The sequence below is a fragment of the Anas platyrhynchos genome, chromosome 25 (genome assembly GCF_047663525.1).
Source record: "Anas platyrhynchos isolate ZD024472 breed Pekin duck chromosome 25, IASCAAS_PekinDuck_T2T, whole genome shotgun sequence".
Classification (NCBI taxonomy): domain Eukaryota; kingdom Metazoa; phylum Chordata; class Aves; order Anseriformes; family Anatidae; genus Anas; species Anas platyrhynchos.
In genome coordinates, this window is record NC_092611.1 from 5,705,483 (window position 1) to 5,726,691 (window position 21,209).

General features: G+C 45.8%; 1 protein-coding gene across 2 annotated transcripts in view; it reads left to right on the forward strand.

The window, feature by feature from the left end:
• The first annotated feature begins 574 nt into the window (after positions 1-574).
• Positions 575-21,209, forward strand: part of GLB1L2 (galactosidase beta 1 like 2) — a 30,002-nt gene continuing 9,367 nt past the window's right edge. Inside the window, exons 1-13 of one of the 2 annotated variants that reach the window (XM_038167567.2) lie at positions 575-735; positions 4,831-5,028; positions 5,842-5,910; positions 6,212-6,307; positions 8,416-8,524; positions 8,839-8,931; positions 11,740-11,821; positions 15,046-15,110; positions 17,960-18,044; positions 19,107-19,244; positions 19,873-19,953; positions 20,450-20,556; positions 20,960-21,106. In XM_038167567.2, coding sequence (XP_038023495.1) covers positions 653-735; positions 4,831-5,028; positions 5,842-5,910; positions 6,212-6,307; positions 8,416-8,524; positions 8,839-8,931; positions 11,740-11,821; positions 15,046-15,110; positions 17,960-18,044; positions 19,107-19,244; positions 19,873-19,953; positions 20,450-20,556; positions 20,960-21,106 — 1,353 coding nt within the window. In that variant the 5' untranslated portion in view covers positions 575-652. The remainder of the gene's footprint in view (positions 736-4,830; positions 5,029-5,841; positions 5,911-6,211; positions 6,308-8,415; positions 8,525-8,838; positions 8,932-11,739; positions 11,822-15,045; positions 15,111-17,959; positions 18,045-19,106; positions 19,245-19,872; positions 19,954-20,449; positions 20,557-20,959; positions 21,107-21,209) is intronic. The other variant, XM_072027695.1, reaches the window with a different exon arrangement.

Here is a 21,209-nt window from a genome sequence, read left to right on the forward strand (position 1 = left end):
TTTTATTTCCCTTTTTTCTCAGTTTATTTTTTTCCTCAGAGTTAATTTTTTTCTCACATTTTATTTTTCTTTCCTCACATTTTATTTTGTTTTCCTTTTTTTTCCTAACATTTTATTTTCCTTTTTTTTTCCTCAGTTTATTTGATTTTTCTCCTCAGTTTATTTTTTCTCACATTTTATTTTTTTTCTCACATTTTATTTTGTTTTCCCTTTTTCCTCACATTTTATTTTCCTTTTTCCTCAGTTTATTTTATTTTTTCCTCAGTTTATTTTTCCTCACAGTTTATTTTGCTTCCCTTTTTTCCCCTCACATTTTTTTCCCTTATTTTTTCCCTCACACACCATTTCCCTTCCCCCCCCTTTATTTCTTTCCCTTTCCCCCACACTTTCTCCCCTCTCCCCAGCCCCGTGCCGCCCCCCCCCCCAACCCCCTCCACCCCCCCCCACACCACGATTGGCACCGTCCCCCAACTCCTCCCCCTCCCCTCCCATGCTGGCGGCGCCCAATGGCAGAACCCGCTGCGGGGCTGAGGGGCGGGACGAGGCCGAGGGCGGGCGGAGCGGCCCAAAGCCGCTCTGCGGGCGGGGGGGGGGGACTCGGTGGCGGCGGCGGCGGCGGTGCCGTGGCCGTGGCCGGCTGCGGGCGGCCGCCATGTGGCCGTGTGGCGGGCGGCGGCAGCGCCGCTTCGGGGGTGCCGCGGTGCTGCTGGGTGTGCTCTGGCTGCTGGCCCGCAGGTGGGAGCCCGCGGATGGGTTTTTGGGCTGGGGGGGGCTGGGGGAGGACGGGTTGTATCGGGATTGGGGGTGTGAGGGGGTGCTGGGGTCCGCGGGTGGGTGCTGTGGGGTGGTTTTGGGGAGGGGGGGGGGGCAGCGCCTGAGGGGCGCCCACCCGGCACCCTTGGGTGCTGCTGGCCCTCAGCTGGGCGCCCACCCCCTCGCAGCGCGCCCCCCTCAGCCCCTTCCCGGCCTGGTGCTCGGGGTCCCCTCAGCATCGCCACAGCGCCCGCTGCCTCCTGCCCTTCTGCCCCCTCCTGCCTTTTTCTAACCCTCCCGGAGCAAAAAGATGCTGGTGGAGCTTCAGGACCTTCTGCTGGCCACAGTCCTCCTGCCTGAGGCACCGCGACGCCCAGGGAGCTGCTGGGTGACAGCACAGCGCTGGGGGTGACAGGTTGGGTTTACCAGCACCCAGATCCTGTCTGAACCCTGCATGTGTCCTAACGAGGCCGTACATGCACAAATTACCCACTTTTCAACGCTACAGAAGACCCCTGAGAAGTCTTTGCTTGATTAGAGGCGAAATTCTGCTGTGGCCAGGCTTGGATTTGTGCCACATGTGTTCTTAGCAGAGGATTATCGAAAACCGATGCATGGTGAAAGCACAGAAGCCCGTCTTCTCCAAGAGTGGATCTGCTCAACGCCCTGTTCATCGGCGCCCAGTGTTTTTTTTTCTTTAGCTCAGGTCACCTGAGAATGAGCTGTGCGGTGAGGAGCACGGGTCCGAGCCGTGTCGAATGGAGTCGGGACCTCTCTTGCCACAAGGCAGCGAGCAGTGAGTGAAGGCAACTTAAAGCTTTCACTTTTCTGAAGGCAAAGGATGCCCAAAATAAACAGCCAATTCCTCAGAGGCAGCTCTAAGTAGGGCTTATAGATTAACTGCAAAGTCCTCTGTCCTCTGAAGCACATCCTTTAGTCTTGCCAAGGAAAGCTAATAGCTTTGATGTTCCCTACCACCATCCCATTTTGACTTTCTTTTCCGTTAGCTTTTTCTCCCAACTGTTCTGGGTACGTAGCAGACCAATACCAAAGCTAAATCTCATCTCTGATGCAGAGTGAGCTCAGCTAGGCTTTTGTTTCACAGGCATGAGTGCTGTAGCGTAGCTGTCTGGCTTAGCAGTCAGCTGATGGCTTTCTTATTCCTCTTGGAGTGTTTCCTGCTTCAACTTACATTTTATAAAGACCAACTCCTAAGGACTACATCTTGTCCAGCCCAATTTCAAAGATTCTGCTCTGGCAAACTCGGTCATCTATAGCTAAGTATTTCTGCAGTGCAGTCTAGCTGGTGCTGCGGTCCTGGCTTCAGAGTTTGAGTCCCGGGCTGCTTCGTGCTTCACAAAATACCCAAGAATTCCTTTCTGTGACCTCCATGAGATGGCTGGCTGGAGGTATTGCTGTCCAGAGGTGGTGGCAATGAGAACCCGTCCAAGTTCAGTGACAGTGAAGGAGAATTAGTTACAGCATGTGCAGATGTGGTGCTTCCCCACTGAGGTCTCCACAAATCATAACTGAGTTGCTTTTTGGGACAAAGGCATGTTGGAGATTAATTTGAAAAAAAAAAAAAAAAAGACTTTCTTGAATCAATGGCTACAGAGGGATAAAGTAGGCCAGCAAGCTTTAGCAAAAGGACAAAAAAAAAAGATTCTTTGAAATGTTCTGTCATTACAGAAGTGAGAAGAAATCTACTGGGAGCTATGCGTTGCTCTCAAGAGCGGGTACAGGGCCCAGGGGGGCTCTCAGCGATGGAAATCCAGCTCATGGTAACAGGATGAAACTGCTGAGTCAAGGAAGTTTTTTCTGGAGAAGCAACTTGAACAGATTGTAGCAAGAGATGTGGATTTCAGGATATCCAGGATAATCTGTAGAAAATCTCAGGGACTTGGCGGCTTCCTACCCGTTCTCTTTGGTGAGAGAAGGCACTGGAGCCAGGGAGGTTTGAGGTTGGGAACTTGTTTAAAACTTGCCAACTAAGTGCTGCCCGGGATTAAGAAGATGAGCTTAAGTGATTTGTTTATTTTTATCTGGCCACATATGCTTCCCGAATGCTGCGCTCCTTCTGCCACCAGTGGCCCAGTTAGCATCAGTGCTATGTGCAGGTATAACTTCGGGCTTTACCTGGCTCAGAAGCGGCTTTGAAACTTATTTATTTCCAACCTAAACTTTCATAATTGGAGCTTTGCCTCTCCTGACCCTTCTGAGCTTTCTGCCTGGGGCTCACCACAAGCAGGCAGATACAGCTGCTGTTTTGGGATCCGATGTGGGGAGTTTCCACCTGTGCAAGACTGCAAGTTGGAGCAGAGAGGTATTCAGTTCTGTGTGTGGATTGAGAGCCACCTCCCCTGCTGGTGAAATTCACAGTAACTCCCTGGGGGCAGTGCTGCTGTTTCCTAGCCTTAAGTCATCATTCTCTGCCTGTACGCGCTATCTCGTGTAGATAAGCATTTCTGATCCTGTTCCTTCGCCCTTTGAATATAGCAGCTACGTGTTTTATGCTTATTTCCCCAAGCTGCAGCTGCACTGTCCTCATAAAACCCAGCTTTGCTGTTCCTGCACCACCTTCTGCCTGGGGTGTGTCAGTTCTCCTTGCTCAGCACTATTTGTAAACGGTTCGATCAAAGCACGAGTGGTCGTTGACCGGAGGCAGTGAATTTCTAACCTACACTTGCTTTTCCAGGTATTACCCATGCCTGCTGCCTGTTGTTTCAGAGGCCTGTGAGAATGCTGTGCTACACAGGTACTCTGTGCTTGTCAGCCAGCCCTTGCAACCTGTTCAGTCTCAGCTTTAGTTGGCTTGTAGTGCCCTTGTCTTGTGCTGGAGGACAGGTAAATCGCTGCAGGCTCCTGGTTAGTAATCCCTGTACGATGTGAATTCTGTCCTCCCCTTCTGCTACCAGCCGCTCTACAGATAGAGTAGAAAGCAGCCAGAGGCTTAGGTATTTCCCTCTCCCAGTGTGACATTTCTCTGAGATGTGTGGGTCCCGCTTTTCTCGAGACTGGAATTCATTTCTTGCATCTGGCTGTGATGATGTCTCCGAGGAACAAGCTGCTATTGTCCAACTCCTTTGTGTATTCAGAGTCGTGGCACTGGGGTGGTCTGATGGAGGCAGTGTAACCGCTTTGGTTCTTGGCTGGTTGATAAAAATGTCCTCTTGATGCAGCCAAAAAGGACCAGGGAGCCAGGCAGGGCAATAGGAATAGCTTCTTGCACGCAGGAACCAACCTGAACGGAGCTGTGATAGCACAAGTATTCAAGCTGGTAAGCGCTTTGGAGCCCAGTGTCTCGCACTGTTTGGTGCAGTTCTTTTGCCAAACAAGTTATAAAGGAATTAAAATAAGCAGCAATACAGGCAGACATAAGTCTGTGCTGACAGCAGACTTAATCTGTGCTGAGTGATGAATTTGATCCAGGGGTTTTCTTTAAATTAAGGAAAAGGTTTGTTCCTAGTGGACAGGTGAGGGTTCTTTATTTCTTCCATGCCTTGAGTTGGAAGGCACCGGAGCGGTGCTCGTTGTCACAAATACCACGTCACTCAACTCTAATGTTACACACGCTTCATGAAGACATCCATTTTTCATAAGCATGAGGCATTCAGGGTAGCAGCACTGAAATGCCATTGCTGTTGGACTGGGGATCAGAAAGTCAGGCAGCGTTTGTCATCCTACTGCAAAGCGGGAGGCCTTAAATGTCAGCAGTCATAAAAGTTTCTGCTTGTGTTGTGAGCGAGAATTTCCCCATCTCGTGTTTGCAGCAAGTTAGTTTCACGATCTCTGCCTGAGTGTGTTACATTTCAGTTGCAGAGCGTGGCAGAGTGGCTTGAGGCAGTCAGGATGGAAGTTAGTAGTGAAATGAGAATTAAATACATGTCTTGGGCAGCTCGTTAACCCGTTGTACATTTGTTTTTGGAAAACCTGTATGCTGTATGTGACAAAAAGCACCGTTTGCCTAGGTTGGAAGGTGAGAGCTGATCCTGCCAGGTGGGGTGAAATGAGCAGTCTCTTAGGGGAGCCGATCTCTTTACTGGAGGCCGGATGCTCATCTCTCTCTTTCTCTTCTAGGTTTAACTGGAGTGAGCTGATCCCTATGCGGTTATGGGGGAGGACCCTCGGCTTGCAGACAGAGAACTCTCAGTTCCTGCTGGAAGGCATGCCGTTTCGCATCTTCGGAGGCTCAATGCACTATTTCCGAGTCCCCAGGGAGTACTGGGAAGACCGCATGCTTAAGATGAAAGCCTGTGGTTTAAACACCCTCACGACGTAAGTGTCCCCGCTGTCTCATCCCTGTGACGTGCACCTAACAGCCAATTCCCTGCTCCGTGAGAGCTGATAGGGCCCTAGCAATATCTTTTGGTGCTTAGTATGGGGAAAGACTAATTCCTTCTTCTGCCACAACATTTAGCATCTGTTCTCTGCATTTCCCTGCTAGCCTGTTAGGCGCTTCCCTGAGCAAGTTTCTCCAGCTGGTGGATCTTTCTGGGGAACGCTGCTCCATCACTGTAGTGTACAGAAAAGAATAATGGGGACTCGAGTCTTCTTTACCCATCACACGCAGCAGTGCACTCAAACACAGGCCTGACGCTGATCAGACACACTGGAGGGTGCCTTCCAAATGCTGACATGATGCGGAAGGGTCAGGCCCTCAGCACAGCTGTGTTTCAGAAGCTGCTCTGGAGAATGAAAGATCCATGTAGACAAGGCTTGGATTTTAAGGTGACTGTAGCCTGTGTCTTCAGAATGTGATTTACATAACTGCAATGTCTTTTAAGGTAGATTTTTCACTTAAATGTAGACAGTAATTGCCACTTCTCTTTGCTGATCTCACTACATTTGACAGTCTTGAGAAATTCAGGTAGTGCAGAGAACAGAAAAAGAGCCTTAACGAGGAAAGTGCTTATCAGAAAAATGAAAGAAAGGCACGGATAATATTTAAGCAGGGACTTTGTGATATGTACATGCTGTGATTGCTGAATCTGTTACTAATGAAGGGACTGCACAGATTTTTTTCAGCACTTCACAAACACGGTGCCATTTTCAGCACTTCATTTGCACTGCCCTAACTCTGTGTTTCAGGTATGTGCCGTGGAACCTTCATGAACAAACAAGAGGGAAGTTTGACTTCACTCAGGACCTGGATCTAGAGTATGTGGTACAGACGACTCTGTTATTAACTACTGTGGGTTTGAGGGGAGGGTGTGCATGTTGGCTCTGGATGAGGGTGGCATTGCCAGCAAAACCTTGATCTGGCAGTGGAGACTCATTTCTTCCTTTGCTTTCTAGAGTCCTGTAAAACTTAGAGGTTTAGCATCAACCCAGTACAGTTGCTTCATTAAGCAATTATCTTCTAGTTCTGGTACCTAAATTTCATGGAGACTGGCACATTAGCAGTGCATGAAGTAGGGATTCTTTAGTCAGACAGTAATTACTTTGTCTGCATCTCTAGGGCCTTCCTTTCGCTGGCAGCTAAAAATGGACTGTGGGTGATTCTGCGTCCAGGACCTTACATCTGCTCTGAATGGGACCTTGGTGGTCTGCCCAGGTAAGTGTGAGAATAGTTCAATTAATGCAAGCCTGTGGGACTTGGGAAAAAAAAGAAAACAGACAAAAATCATCTGATCATATAGCTGAGCCTCCTTCAAAGATTTAGAACAGATGTCTGTTAGATAGGAACTACTTGCTGTGTCCCCAGAGCAGGTGAATACTCTTAATGTTACTGAGCTCTCCTGTGGAGCACAGACAGTAAGCCTGGAGCCATAATCTTTTCTTCGAGCAGTTATTTTTTTTTAATAATAACCGTGTTATGGCTTAATGGTCACAGCAGGAAAATGGAATTGAGGAAACCCATCTTCTATTGCTGTTGCAACTTGATTGTCTTCATATGAATAGTAATATTTGCAGCTTCACATAAGAATTTGCTTTATCTCAGGTCCAGTTCAAAAGTCCTGCTAGAACATATATATGACATACCGGACTTTATCAGTGCCAGCCAACTTTTCCAACCTCCTACTATATTTTCTCTTAAATACACAGCTTGTTGGTGCGAGGCTTTGGGAGCTGTGTTGAATACGTCAGCACCGAGGCTTGTCTAGTTACTAGATCCCAGTGGAACCGGTGCCAGGCTACGTAGCGCTTGTTTTCCATACCTTTGAAGAGCGTAAACCTCAGTGGAGACACTTGACAAAATTGAGGGGTTATTTCTTTTAATCTTTTCATTGTTTTTCAGTATGCCCTGCCTTTGGCATCCTGCGTAGTTCGGGTACAGAACTGTGACTGTTTGTCAGGGACTTACTCCTGCTAGCATGGCTACTTGTGACCGGAGGTAGTAGCAAGTTCTGTATTTCATTATGAGAAGTGCACACGTTGTCAGTTGGTGCCAGGTCACTGGAATGTTTCTTTATCAGGCAAATAAAAAGATTCTGATAAAGAGCAACTGTCCTAGTCTCATTTTACACATGGGGAAGCATAAAGAGGCTGTGATTTTTGTGAGCCCGCTGGGCTGAATGTAGTGTGCAGGAGCTGAGTCTTTCAAACGTCTAGAAGCTCTATTAGTTAATGCCTTTTGCAGAGGCAAGGAAGGGGCAAGCTTACTCTGCTTAAATTGTCACAGCAGCATTTTGTTCTGTGCTTAAACAAATTGCCATTTCTGTGGTAGCCCCAAACAGCTAACTAAATCTTGTAAATCAGCAGTTGAAACCGTGGGACTAATTACGGGAACCTTTGCTTTGAATGATGACTGGAGTTTTATGAGGGAGCACTTGGTTGTAGAGTGCTCTTGGGGATGCAGGGAATTCCAAGTAACCTTTAGAGTGGTAAGCTTACCTTCAAGTCTTACTGGGAAAGTTAATGAAATGAGCTTACATCTCAGTGCTCAGCCTGAAATGCAGAACTAAAAGAAGGGTAACAGCTTGGCAATTGCAGTCAGGACTCCTCATTTAACAGCATGAGTGGTGGGTAGCCCCAGTTTGTCAGATTAGCTTTAAAATGATTCTGTAAAAACGTTCCTGTTGTGAAATATTCCTTTGCTCACGGCACACACAGCCAGGCAAATGCACTCCATGTACACCCCGTACTTGTAGTTCTGTGAGGGGTCCTTCCTTCAGCAATGAAAGGAAGGGGTTTCAGACCCCTCCTGTATTACAACGTGCTGTACAGATATGAGGTCTCTTTCGTACTTGCCCATTTTCTCTTCCATAATCTCCACTGAAGCCATCATTTAGGCAAACACTTTCTCTTGCTGTTGCAAACAGCACGTGAAAAGCAAGCAGGGCTCTGTTTTACCTTCTGCATTATTTCCATATAAATGTCTGCTGCAGTAACATTGTTTCCACAGTTATGTTTTTGTAGTGGAAAGTATCCAGCATAGCATTCCACTTTTAGTTTCTGCTCAAGAGGAAAAAACTTTTGACCCACAATCTGAATGTGTTTTGGTTGGGCAGAGGGTTTAAGAGGGAACTGAATAAACCACAAACGGTGTTGTTCACTGACTCACTGTGTTGTCTGTACCTGCACTGTGCACATAGCCAAGTGACACAAAAGGATTGATGATTCCTGCCCAAATATGACTTAATGTCAATGAGTGGTGTTACCTCTTGCAGTCGTGCATGGACATGAGAATTTAATAGATCCTGTTTGCTACTTTTCTTGCAGTTGGCTCCTGCAAGACCCAGAGATGCAACTGAGGACAACGTACAAGGGCTTCACCGAGGCTGTGGATGCCTATTTTGATCATCTAATGCCTATTGTAGTCCCTCTTCAGGCAAGTACAATCCATTTCACTCTCTGACCACAAGTGGGGATTATCCACACAGATGACTGCTGGGCTGTAACAGCAGCTTGTTGAAGCAACAGCGAATCTTCCAGCTTCACTTTAGGAACTGCTGTCAGCTGTAGTTGCCAGCGTCAGCTCTGCAGTTTGAGCCATTTGATTATGTTCTGTAGACTTTGGGAGGAGGTGCGGGTGGAGCTGACTCCATCTGAGACTCGTGCATCTTTCCTGCAAGCCAGCACTACCAAGATTTTGGTCCTTCTGATTAGAAACCACAGTGAACCTCTCCTTTTCTTTTCCAACAGTACAAGAAAGGAGGTCCCATCATTGCTGTGCAAGTGGAGAATGAGTATGGTTCCTATGCCAAAGACCCAAACTACATGGCCTATGTTAAAAGGGTAATGTTGGCACGTTTGCTTATTTCTGTGTTGAATCTCACTCAAACCATCTTCCTTATGGCACTTTCTTCTGAATAACTTTTGAGTGTGACTTCAGAAAGCCTTGAAAGCATCAGTGCATAATCCAGCTGGATTTCCCCTGGTATTTTTTTTGGTGGAGGACAAGACCCCGTATACACCTCTCACTACTGACAAACCAGAGTGCTCATGGCTTCCAGAGAAGAGGGCAGTAGGGAAATGGAGTATCCATAACACGTAGCTGGCCTTGAAGAAGCTGTCTCCTGCTGGTCCAGTTCTGCTTCTCTTGGACATTTAAGAAGGGTTTCTCCGTTCTTGTGCAATCTGAGGCTCAGTGTCAGGCAGGTTAATTTGCCAAATGCCTCCTTTATTCTCGTCAATCAGATGCTGATGATTCCCTGCCTCCAGGCTGCATGATCAAGTACTGGCCAGCACCCAAAGAGGCAAGGTTCTCCAGGTGAATCTAATATGGCTCTGACTGACCTGTCCATTTTTCCCCAGTACAATAGCAATGCAGACAGTTAACAAGATCTGCAGTTATGTCTCGCAAGGCTTTTTTTTTTATTTTATTTTAATTGAATGCCTAAAGTGTTACAGCACCTAAGAGAGGTTACCCATCTAGCAGTGTATGGGTATGTACTATGAACTGTGTGTTCCCTGCGCCTCTGCTACAGCATTATCAGACCCTTCTGAAACTCTTAGGGTACTCAAGCGTTATCCTGAGCGCCCTGAGGGTAGTTCTGGATCAGGTCATCTTATTGCTCAAAATGTATAGAGGCTCTTTAACCAAAGAAATCAAATGGCAAGAGTCCTAATCTGCTTAGAGCGGTGCTTGTTCCTGCACTAACTCCATCTTGTGGAGTGTTTTATTACTGCTTAGAAAGTTAAATATGGAGTACACATACAAACAAGTTACAGTTAATTGCCAGCCTGAGCTGATACTGTCAAAAATGTCTGTTTCTCTACATAGTTTCCCTCCTGATGTCCTAGACCCAGTGATAAGCATGTAAGTAAATGGCTTTCAGGGCCCTAGATGAATGGGGCATAGAGACTGGTGTCTGAACAGTGTGCCAACCCCATTCTTGCTTTTCCATATCTCAGTGATGAAAGAGCTCATGATGCTTCACAGACTTGTTGGAACAGATAACGTTTCCTTGCCAGGCATGTGGGTGTATTTTGCAGTGCTGGTTTGTTAGATTCTGGTATTGTGGGCAATGTACATCTGAGGAACTCTGTGGTTAAAGAAGAAAATGTGGGAAAGCTGGATTTGCAGGGGGTTGCAACAGGGTCTGTTGAGGTTTGGGCCCTGAGCTGTGGATGTGGCAAGCTGGTTGCTTCACATCTGCACCTAGCATGTATTACCACGTTGTGATCCTCCTGGAATTACTATAACCCATTTAAAATGAGAAAACAAAAACCCAACAAAACCAACTCACACAACATCTGAAAGCCCTGTCTTTATCTTGCTCTTTTGGGTGCAGTGTCTTCACCTTCCAAACCGTTTAGGCCATCAAAGGGTGTTCTGCCACCTCGTCCACACAGTGTGATCTGGGATTAGCTGAGCACACACCTGTGTCTGCCTCAGACGCTGCTGCTATTCCTGGTTTCTCTGCTGCACTCTGAAATCCTGTAGTGCATTTCAATGCGTTTCAGCTCCCTGCCGTTGCTCTGGTTTGCAGTTGATGAGTAAAAAAAAAAAAAGTAAAAGCAAGGCAAGAAACTTAGCACTAAATGCAGTGCTCAAAGAGTCATCTTAATAGGACTTGTTAGAAATTCCAGTGTCTTCAGCAGCTGATTTTTATCAGGTAATAGTAGCTGTTCAGGTATTCATTTAGTGATGACACGTTGATAAACTAGCCAGGTTGTCTTAACTCGGAATTGGGTTTGTCTTTAATGCAGATTGTGTGTAAGGCTCCAGTCTGCTCTGTATGCACAGCGTGTACGGGCATGTGCAACCTGCAAAGCTTTGTTTAAACATACAGCAGACGTTGACTAGTTGGTGCATGTGACACGGGTGACTCCTGTGTGAACTCCTGTATCTTTATCACCACTTTACAGTTAGTAATTTAGTATCAAGAGTTTGAAGGCTTGTTTTCAGAGCTCCTTGAAGCTGATGGAGTCACTTTCAACACAGGTGCAATGGAAAGGGGTTAATTTGCACCTAGGAGTTCCTAACCCCTCTTTCACACACCAACCGCTGTTCTGTCAAAGGACAAGCGTAAGAGAACACTCCTAGATAGAAGAACGTTGGGTGTGCATGCATTGTAAAAAAGTTCAGAGTGCTATTACAGACAGCCCTGTGATATCGAAGAACTCATAAATTCATTCAGGCAGGATTATTCAAGAGCAAAGGTACCTGAGCTGTCCTGGGGTGGATACATGCACTGGCAAACCAACATTTTTCTCTTATCAGCTTCTGTTGTTAGACTGTAAGGAATGGTGATTTGTTTTTTTCCTGCCACCTAAAGCATTTCTTTTCATGGAATGCAGTGAAATCACTAAACCAATTTCAGCAGATAAATTTCTGATGTGTCAGTGAAAAGCTGATCCAGCTTTTAAAAACAAAACAGGATTTTTCAGTTGTTTTTGAGCTGGAAAAAATAGGCAGGGAAACTTCAGGAGTAACGAGAGGTGTCACAGGAATAATATTTTTTTATTGGACTATTACTGATTTCAAGTACCTGTCTTGCTTTCACTAGAGAAGGTGATAATGTAGTTTAATGCTTTAATATCCTGACAAATACGATACTCAGGCTGTTAACACAAAGGTTTTCCGTCTTTTTAATTTAGGCCCTGTTAAGCAGGGGGATTGTGGAACTGCTGATGACCTCAGACAACAAGAACGGGTTATCCTTTGGCTTAGTGGAAGGAGGTATGTGCTTGTAGGAGAACCAGGTAAGGCCATGTTCTTTGTTGGGGGCACCAGGTGAAATCACAGAATGTTGGGGGTTGGAAGGGACCTTGAAAGATCATCTAGTCCAACCCCAGCCTCTGAAAGGAGAAATGCAGCCCCTGAAGGAAAGCAGAATGATTCATTCACCAATCTGCACCCCTAACTGCCTCCTGTTTGTGGTAGGAGCTCCAGCCACAGAGGAGGGACCCCTTCAGCTGTGTGGTACACACGCTGAACAAAACCAGCCCCTTCTCAGAAGGACTGAGTAATGTTTTCATTACAGAGTGTAACAGTGATTGCAGGATTGCTCCACAGGGAGGCAGCCTCTCTGCTTTCAAGGATTTCAGATACGTGCAGGCTAAATGTCTCATACAGGGCATCAGTACTTCCCAGTGAGGTTAGTCAGAAGATGGCAGTGCCTAGCATTTCTTAATGCTGTTTCCACCAGATTAAAAGGCTGGTTTTGAAAATACTACTGCTTATTGCTTCACTTGAATCTACGTAAAATAAGTCTCCCAGCAATTACTACTGCTAATAATTTAGTCCTAAGATACCTGCTCTGCAGTTAAGAAGATAAAGAGTCCATCAGAGCCTAGCTTCTGAACTCTAACTTTCTGGAAGCCTAGCAGTAGTTTCTGAGGTAGCCTTGTGTTCCCGGTGAGTGTGCTCTATAGAGCGCATCCCTAGGAGGGTATCAGATGTGCACAATTCAAAAGGATTTCTATTTCCTCTTTCCCTTAAAAAGTGTAAATCCATTAAGTGTATAAAACACTGCTTAGCACCTTTCCTGCTTTTCACTGTGGAAAAAATGGAGGTACAAATGTTGTAGCCTCACCATGCCCTAAATCAGACTCCTTGGGGGCATAGGGTGATGCTGGCTTTCAGATTTCTGAATGCAGCTCAGCTGGGATTTACTTAGCTACTTGATCTGTGGTCTCTTGGGTGTTTCTGCTAATTGCCTGCCTGAATAGCCATTGTTTCCCCAAATTAAGTGTTCAGGGTACAGTCCTGAGTGTTCCTGTTGTCACTCAATCATAAATACCATTAAGTTTCTAATCTCAGGCATGGAGATGATTAAAAGGAAAATTTTTCGTCCGTCGTTCTTTTCCTCCTCTTATTTTTATACGAAAGTATGAGAGGGACAAATTCAATAGCTCTGAAATCCACAGGCCTTCACGAGAAGTACGGCGACCCTCTTAATTTTATATTTCTGGAGCAGAGCAGTTTCCAGCCTTGACCACATCGTGTCACCCTCATCCTGCCAGCAAGCTGACGTTCAGAAGGGCTGGTGTGGAAATGCCCCGTGAGCCCTCACCATCCTCTCTGGGAGTGTTTACTGCCTCAGAGCTCATTCGTGCTTGGAGCTGTCTTTTCCAGCGTGTTGCATGCTGAGAGCTCTTTGATACCAATTTGCCTCTTAGATGTCATAACAATCTGCTCATTAGAGTCAACATGTCAAGTAATCAGATGCATGGGATAAGTAGGGCTCGGAGTGCTACAGCAAGGCGGTTATGAAAATGCAAAGGGGGAGAGAACAGAATCCAGTGTAGGAATGCTTAAGAAAATAGAGAGGAGACTCCTTATAGAAGTTGAAAAATGTTGTGGTTTTGTGAGTTTTTTTCTGTTCCTTAGTGATGTACCAATTTCAAGAAGAATTTGTAGATTCTTGTTAATGTTAGGAGCAGTCAGTTTGGCGCTCTGCAGAGAAAACTGTGTGTTGTAGAAGGACCTGAGAGTACGAAGCTGTTGCCTAGCACTTAATCAGTGGTTGTAGCAGTGTTTCGGGGAATGTAGCAGTGTTTCGGAAAACTTTGGTTGTTGTGGTCCCTTTCATGCTCACAGGTACAGTGGGACATTCCATGCTGTTGGGAAGAATTCTCGGTCTGGGTATCCGTGCAGCTTCCACAGTCATCCTCCCTTCGTGGCACAGGCAGTGACAAGAATGCCGAGCTGGGTGGCTCTAAGCTGGCCTGGAACAGCCCTCCTGGGAGCTGATGGGTGACAAAATAAAACTCTGAATTCCCTCCAGACCATAGCTGCTGCACCACATCGGAAAGCGATGTGTGTTTGGAAATTACCTACTGTGGGACGGGTGGATAAGGGCTTGGGGACTGGTTCTCCACACCTTTTACATCATTTTCAGTTGAGTGCTGTTAATCTGTGTGCAGAGCAGAGTTAGACATGTTTGCCTTCAAGATCGCAAGCTAATGCCTTCCATCGATGCTAAATCCACATTTTGTTTTGCTTTCCCACTGTGTTTGCCTGTGCTAAATTCTTCAGCTCAGCACACTATGTAGATGAGCCTATTAACATCAAGGTATAAATAGTGAGAAGCTTTTGCTTCTGGAAGTATTCTGTTTGAAGTGCTCTGTCTGACACAACTGGGGCTGGGTTTGATACCAGCTCTCTGGTAAGGAGTCAGTGTTTAAAACAGGATCACATTGCTCCTGCAATTTCAAAGTTTCTTGGGAGAAACATCAGAGTGACTGAGGGGTAGAAAAGCAGGAAAATGAATCTAACATCTCGTAGGGGCTGGGATGTGGGTACCACTACCGCCTTGGGATGCATCAGCTGCTGCAAACCGGGCTTCCCACGCTGGTGCTTGAAGCTCACGCACCGACTTTCACTGTACATGCAGCACACACCAGCTAGATGCCTGTTCCCCCATGCTGTGCAGGGCAGGAGCCCAGATAAGCCTTCCAATTACAACTTCTGTCTGGTTCACTTGCACTGTGGTTCCTCTCGCCCACCCCCAAGGCACGACAAGCTGGAAGATATTGCCTAGGTAGAGATTCCTGCGGCTAAAGTCTGGGAGATCAGTGCGGCATCCAGATAGGTCTTTCTAATAATAAGTTTGCCTTCATGTGCTGCCTTTTATCTGATGATTTCCAAGTGCTTTACAGCCTCTAATTAAAGCTTGTGACAGTCGGTGAGGTGCTCTGATGCTTGCTCTTTCTAGTATCTCTGAATGTCAGAGCTAAAAAGCTGCCCTGCAAATATTCCAGTGTGTGCTGTGGTCCACTTAGATTTTGCATACAGAGTGAAGGCTTTGATGGGAAATCTCCGAGGAGGTTGTGTTGGTGGTTCAGATATGTTCCTGTTCCCCCTGGGCTTGTGTTGAGCTGGTGCCTGGAGAGGTGCTCCCCTAGGCGAGAACACTTTGTATGTGTCTAAATTAATAAAGGTTTTTCTTTCCTTGATAGCACTGGCCACTGTTAACTTTCAGAAACTGGAACCCGGTGTACTGAAATATCTGGACACAGTACAGGTAAGATGCAATCGTATTTTGTTCATCTAGATTTTCCAGGACAGCATTGCGTGTGGTATTTGGGAACTGCTGTTCTTGTTCAGCTTCTCCGGGGCCATTTCCACTTTTATGATGGTTATGAAGCTAATCCTAGAGCCTGTCATTTGGGCAATAGGAAGTTTCAAAGGCCTGTGCATTTAGCCTCATCTCAGCAGAAAATTGGTGCTCCACAATTGGAATTCTTGCTACTCTTTGAGTGAAGGCAGCAAACCCCCTGTTATTCAGGCTTTATAAGGACTGGGTCTGCAAAAGGTTCCTACGTAATGAGTTAGAACATTCTGGAGGGGCATTAGTCCAGCTACTGTGCTAGAGCATGGCACAACCACACCAACTGCTGTAAAAGAACAGGACACTGACATCTGGTGATAGATGCACTTTGTCACAAAGCCACGAGGTACACGAAACTAAATTATTCCTCTTTCCTTGGTTGAATTTGCAGGTCTGCTTGTGTATGTCCTTTTTAATGCCTAACAGATTTGAGTGGCTGGTAATTCTTTTCTGAATATTCAGTGATTGATTAAGTAATTAAAATGAACATGTTTTGGCAGGAGAAGGCACTCTCCAGAAGGCTTTCTGGCAAACATATTTTCTGTAGTGCTGGTCCAATGTGTACCAGTGGGGAGGACAAAGGAGAATACAAAGCACAAAGCTGGTGGAGCTGTCTGGATCACTGAGCAGGCGTCCTGTTTGAAGGCCCTGATCTGACTTGCCTACCAGGGCTTCTGTGGTTCTGTGACGTTTGCAGCTGCCGATCCCCAAGAAAAAGCCACAACTGTCAAACAGGCAGCACAAGGTTCAGCTGTTTGGCTTTCCAGGTTCTAATTCCCACCTTCATTGCTATCTCTGTGTTGAAGCACTGATACCCAGTGATCCTACTTTGCAGTTAGTCCTCTCTCTAGGTCAGTGGTCTCTCTCCCAAGCTCTGGTACCCTGATGCTGTGGAGGCCCCCAAGGAGAGGCATCTGGACTGACCGTACTCTTCAAATGCTGGGGGCTGACCTACTGCAGTTCTTTCAGGATACTCTGTGAGGGGTATTTCAGTCATCTTTAATGCCTCGAATTCAGTGTAGGTACACAGCGTGGTAATGGCATGCTGTGTAGAAGAGAGTCTTGGCTCCCTCAGGCATTTTGTCCTATTTCTGCTAGGACCTGCAGCAGAGCTGATCAGAGGAACGCTTGGATTTCAGAAACACTTCCCCAGGAACTTCACAGCAGCACCTTCCACACAGTGCAGTCCCAGGCTCTTCCTGCCTGCTGAGCAGCCCAGCCTACCTGGCAGTAACAGCACTCATTGCAGAAAAACATTCACATTTCGTGTGTCACTTGAGCACCTCGAAGTCCCTGTGCTGTCAGAGATGTGAATCAGCATGAAAGGGAGAGGGAATTGCCTAACGAACATCTGATGCAGAAAGTACCTTGGGTGATGCTGGATTAGTGAGGCAGGAACAAGTTTTGTTTTCTAGTGACTGGTTCTCTCTCTCCTTGCATCCTTTGCCTTCTTTCCCTGTTGCTCTGCTAACACCAAGTGTCAGCCTGGAAAGTTGTGAACAACTGACGAGTGCTCCTGGCCACGATCGATTCTTTTCTGATCTCTTCCCTTGGCTTTTGCCTAGACTGTGAAATGGAATCTGCTGTTGGCATGCTGAAAGCTGAATCCTGCCACTAACTTTCTTTTTGTACAGGCAAAAGAGGCTCTGCTGCATGTGCTTTTGCTTTCTTTAGGTCTTATAAAACTCCTCAACCCTTGCAAATGAACAGAAGGCACCTTCCCCACAAACTGAATATACAAATACAACATGGCCCAGTAAAAACAGCTCCTCCTTTGTCACACTTAGTAATGACAAGATAGGAAGCCTGTCATTTATATCTGCAAGGATTATGAAGCTGTTACCTCTTGTTATGGTCTCTTATTCCAGAGGACAATAAAACTTCTTTGACTTGTTTACTAGGGATGGATTGATTAAACATATTACCAAGAGCCACTCTGAATCTGGAACAAGTAGATTATTACAGGCACCTGCAGTTGTTTTCTCCTAATGAAACATGAGTTTCTTTAATGCCACTTACCGTGGCCATTTCATGTGACATCAGATAAAGCCCCTATCAAATAAATGCCAAAATTGCCTTGACTAGAAATAAATACCAGGAGCAGAGAGCGCCAGCCAGGCCGAGCACACGTTGTTCTGTCCGGTGTGATGGGGCCGTGTGGAATTCGACAGGAGCTAAGGTAGCTGGCAAGCAGTGACAAATAGGAAGCAATAGCTCTGTGTGCAGAGCCTTTTTAATGAATACCTAATTCCTGCAAAGGCTAATTCTTTCCTGCCAGCACCATATGCAGCATTAAAAAGGCATTAAGCCGCTAAGGTCTGCTGTTCCTACCTTGGCAGGCATTGGCTGCAGTGCACCTGCAAACTCTCAGCTGGCAGTGGCCTAGCTGATAAGTAGACATATATAAATGTCTTTTTCTCGCAGAAGCTAAACAGTGACAGTTGGTTTGTCTTTTTGCTACAGCTCTACCAAACAACAATAGCCGGAACTGTTTGGTAGCACCTGATTGTGTGCGGCAGTGGTTGTTTCATCCCTAGAAGAGTATTTTTCTGCTTTTCCTGCTGTTTCTGGATGTTACCGGCCCACATTGTCTTGTTCTTCATTTGTTCAGAGCTCTTTAGCTGCTTTTTTTTTTCCAACTTGAGACCCGTTCTTGTAAACCATGCTCTTAAGCTTCATTTGAATAGTGATTCCCTAGAAAACAGGGATGAGTGCAAGGCTCCCTATGTCCATTTTAACTCTTTGTTTTTGTTTTGGTGCAGAGAGATCAGCCAAAGATGGTAATGGAGTATTGGACTGGCTGGTTTGATAACTGGGGAGGCCCTCACTACGTCTTCGATGCAGACGGTGAGCACCATACAGTACTGCAGAGGGAGGAATTAGTGCTCTGCAAATGCTTATGGAAAAATGACTCACAGCTTTTTCAAATACTCCCTCCATCTTGTAACCTTTGCTTTGTGCGAGTCTTTGTAAATGAAGAATCTCTCAGTGAATGGGTCACGTTGCTGTGCCTTGGATTTTCTTTAGAAGTGTTGGTTAACAGCAGCTTCGTTTTTAATGTTTGTTTTCCAAACCATTTTTCTTTTTATTTATTGAGGAAAGGCACTATGGGCTTGTGCAGAAAACCAGACATCTTAAGATGTTAGTGTCAGTGTGTCCCAAGGCTTCATGCTGTTCTATGTTGACGTTAGAAATGTAACCCAGTGCTTTAAATCATCCCTTCCACCTCCTGAGCTCGTGTAAACACTGTGAAGACTTTATTTGGATTTTGTAAAAAGGCTGTCTTTGCAGAAGTTTTCTGAAGCCCCCATCATAATGACATTACTTGCCTAGTAAATAAATGTTCCTTATGAGGGGAGAATTATTTTACCTTTTGTAGGAATATGGCAAATATACATCTCCTGCAACTATGGCAGCTTCTGTAAAGTATCAATTTTTCCTCCAGTGTAGAAGCTCATTAGGAAGGAAAGCTAGTGCTAAAAAAATAACCCCACAACCTCCAGAACATCCAACGTACAGTGAAAGCAGACCTATGTAAGACTACTTTAATGACTGGTTCATCTTCTGCTGTTGTCTTTGGAATTAGGTCATTGCTGTGTTGAATTTAGGAGTACAACTGAGTAGTTCTTACAGCTCTTCTGATTAAAAGCAAAACTCCTGCTCATGTCCATGAGTTTCACTCTGTCACCTCTATGAGAAGTATATTTGCATTTATTAATCTGTCCCAGTATGTCAGTGGACATGCTGCCCTTAATGAGGGCAAAGCATGAATCACAATACAAATCCCTGTAATTACACAGGCATGCCTGACTGACAAGGACCAGAATACTTGTCTGCTTTGAATTGCTGGAAGAGTGTTAGCCTAGCTTCTTGGTCTGTGGTCTTCCTGGCACTGCCCTTCCTTTACAGAAATGGTGAATACTGTAGCAAGCATCCTCAAATTAGGAGCATCCATCAATCTCTACATGTTTCATGGAGGCACCAACTTTGGCTTCATGAACGGTGCTTTGGAGACTGATGAATACAAGTCAGACGTCACCAGTTACGGTGAGTTTTGTTTCACTGCCTTGCCCACACACATCCTGTGAGAATGCAGCTCAGGCTCCCCTTTGGGCCAGTTAGAGTTGACAGAAGGATGGAGAAATGATCAGTACGTCTCCCCATGATCTCCTTTGTCATGGAGAGATGAATTGGAATGTGGCTCAGAAGTCTAAAAGGGGGTTTACATTAGGGTTTCCTATTTCCACACCCATTCCAGGGTGTAGAGGATCCCCTCATTCTGGACTGGGAACAGAAGTCACAGATAATTGTGTTGCTTCATGTTACGTCCAGGCTGGCTCTTCTTTCTAGTGAAAGCTGGTGATCTGAGATGCCATTATGTCTTTTGTTTCACCAAGCCATGTTGTACTGTAAAGCTCTTTTCATCCCAGCAGCCCATGGTTGAAAATTGATCCTGGGTGAAATTTTGGACACATGTGCAGGTTAGATCTCTCGAAGGATGTTGCTCCCCAGTAAGTGGGCCTTCTCCAAATTAAGAGAATCTGTATGCTTGTCTAGCCACATCCATGCTGATAGAAGACTGAGTTTCCATAACACGATGCTAATTGTCTTGGGCTTTTACTTCTTAGATGACAGTGTGTGTGAAGGCCATCCCAGATGTGTGCTTCTTTTTCAGATTATGATGCTGTGCTGACAGAGGCTGGAGACTACACATCCAAATTTTTCAAGCTTCGACAACTCTTCAGTGCAATCATTGGTAATTATAAATCCAGGAGCCAAAATGCTGTTCTAGCCTACGGCGCTAAATCAGAGACTTGTGCAAACTGGCCCTTCTGCTGGGGCCCTGTGGCTCTGGTTGGCTGCCTAGGAGCATTTTCCACAGGATGGGAGGGAGGACCAGGGACATTGGGTATTTCATCTGCTGTCAGCAGGCAGATAGCATTTAGCAGCTTCTGTCTGTGCCAGGAAGTGTATGTTGGCTAATTGGAAGTGCAAATCTGAAGGGAGCACCACTGGTTATATTATATCTTTGTTACTGTACCTCAGTGTTTCTGTTCTAGAGCCAGACAGGTGGCCATTGTTGCAGAATAACTGTAGTTCTCACCCAGCGCTTATACTTTTTTATTTTTTTTGCAGCAGATACAGGGCTCTATAATGGAAAGACTGATCAAATGAAGTCTAGAAGGGCCTTAAATCTGTGACCTTATGCATCTGAAATAGTTGTTCCATCTTTCTTTCCTTTTGCATCACAGGCCAGCCTCTTCCTCTCCCTCCCATGATTGAAAGCAAGGCATCATATGGTGCAATCCTGTTGCATCAATACATCTCTCTCTGGGATGTGTTACCGTCTCTTATACAGGTAGTACGACCAATTTTAATGCATCTCGGCACTAAAAGGCATCACCTCTTAGGTGGAAAAGTCAGTGCACTGGCATGTTATCCTGTGAGGATAAGGGTGGGGAATGTTTTGTCAAGGATATGCAAAGGAGACACACCTTTTTATCTTAGACTTTTTACTGCTACTTCTGTTCTCCTGGGATTCCAGTTTTGCAAGTCCTTGGCTCCCTTTCCTGGTGCCTTGTCTTCGTTGCTGTAGCTTTTATGGGGTTGTAAGGTAATTCAGGTTGGAACAGACCTCTGGAGGCTTATGGGGTAGCTGTAATCTGTGGCAGAGTGGAACGCCTATCTCAATGAATTGCCACTAAGTGGCCTGTTGATGCTCAGAGGCCACTTCTGACATTAAACTCGTTTCTCCTTTGCAGCCCTTTAAATCAGAGTTTCCAGTTAACATGGAGAACCTCCATCTGAATGATAGCAGTGGGCAGTCCTATGGATATGTACTCTACGAGACTGTCATATTTGGTGGTGGACACCTGCATTCGAGGGACCACGTCCGTGACCGAGCACAGGTAAAGAGGACAGGGAAACTCTGAGTAACTTCACGTACATCAGTGCTTTGATCTGGGCAGAAAGTGGGCCAACCATGGAGTAAAATAAATGTGAGGTTTTAGA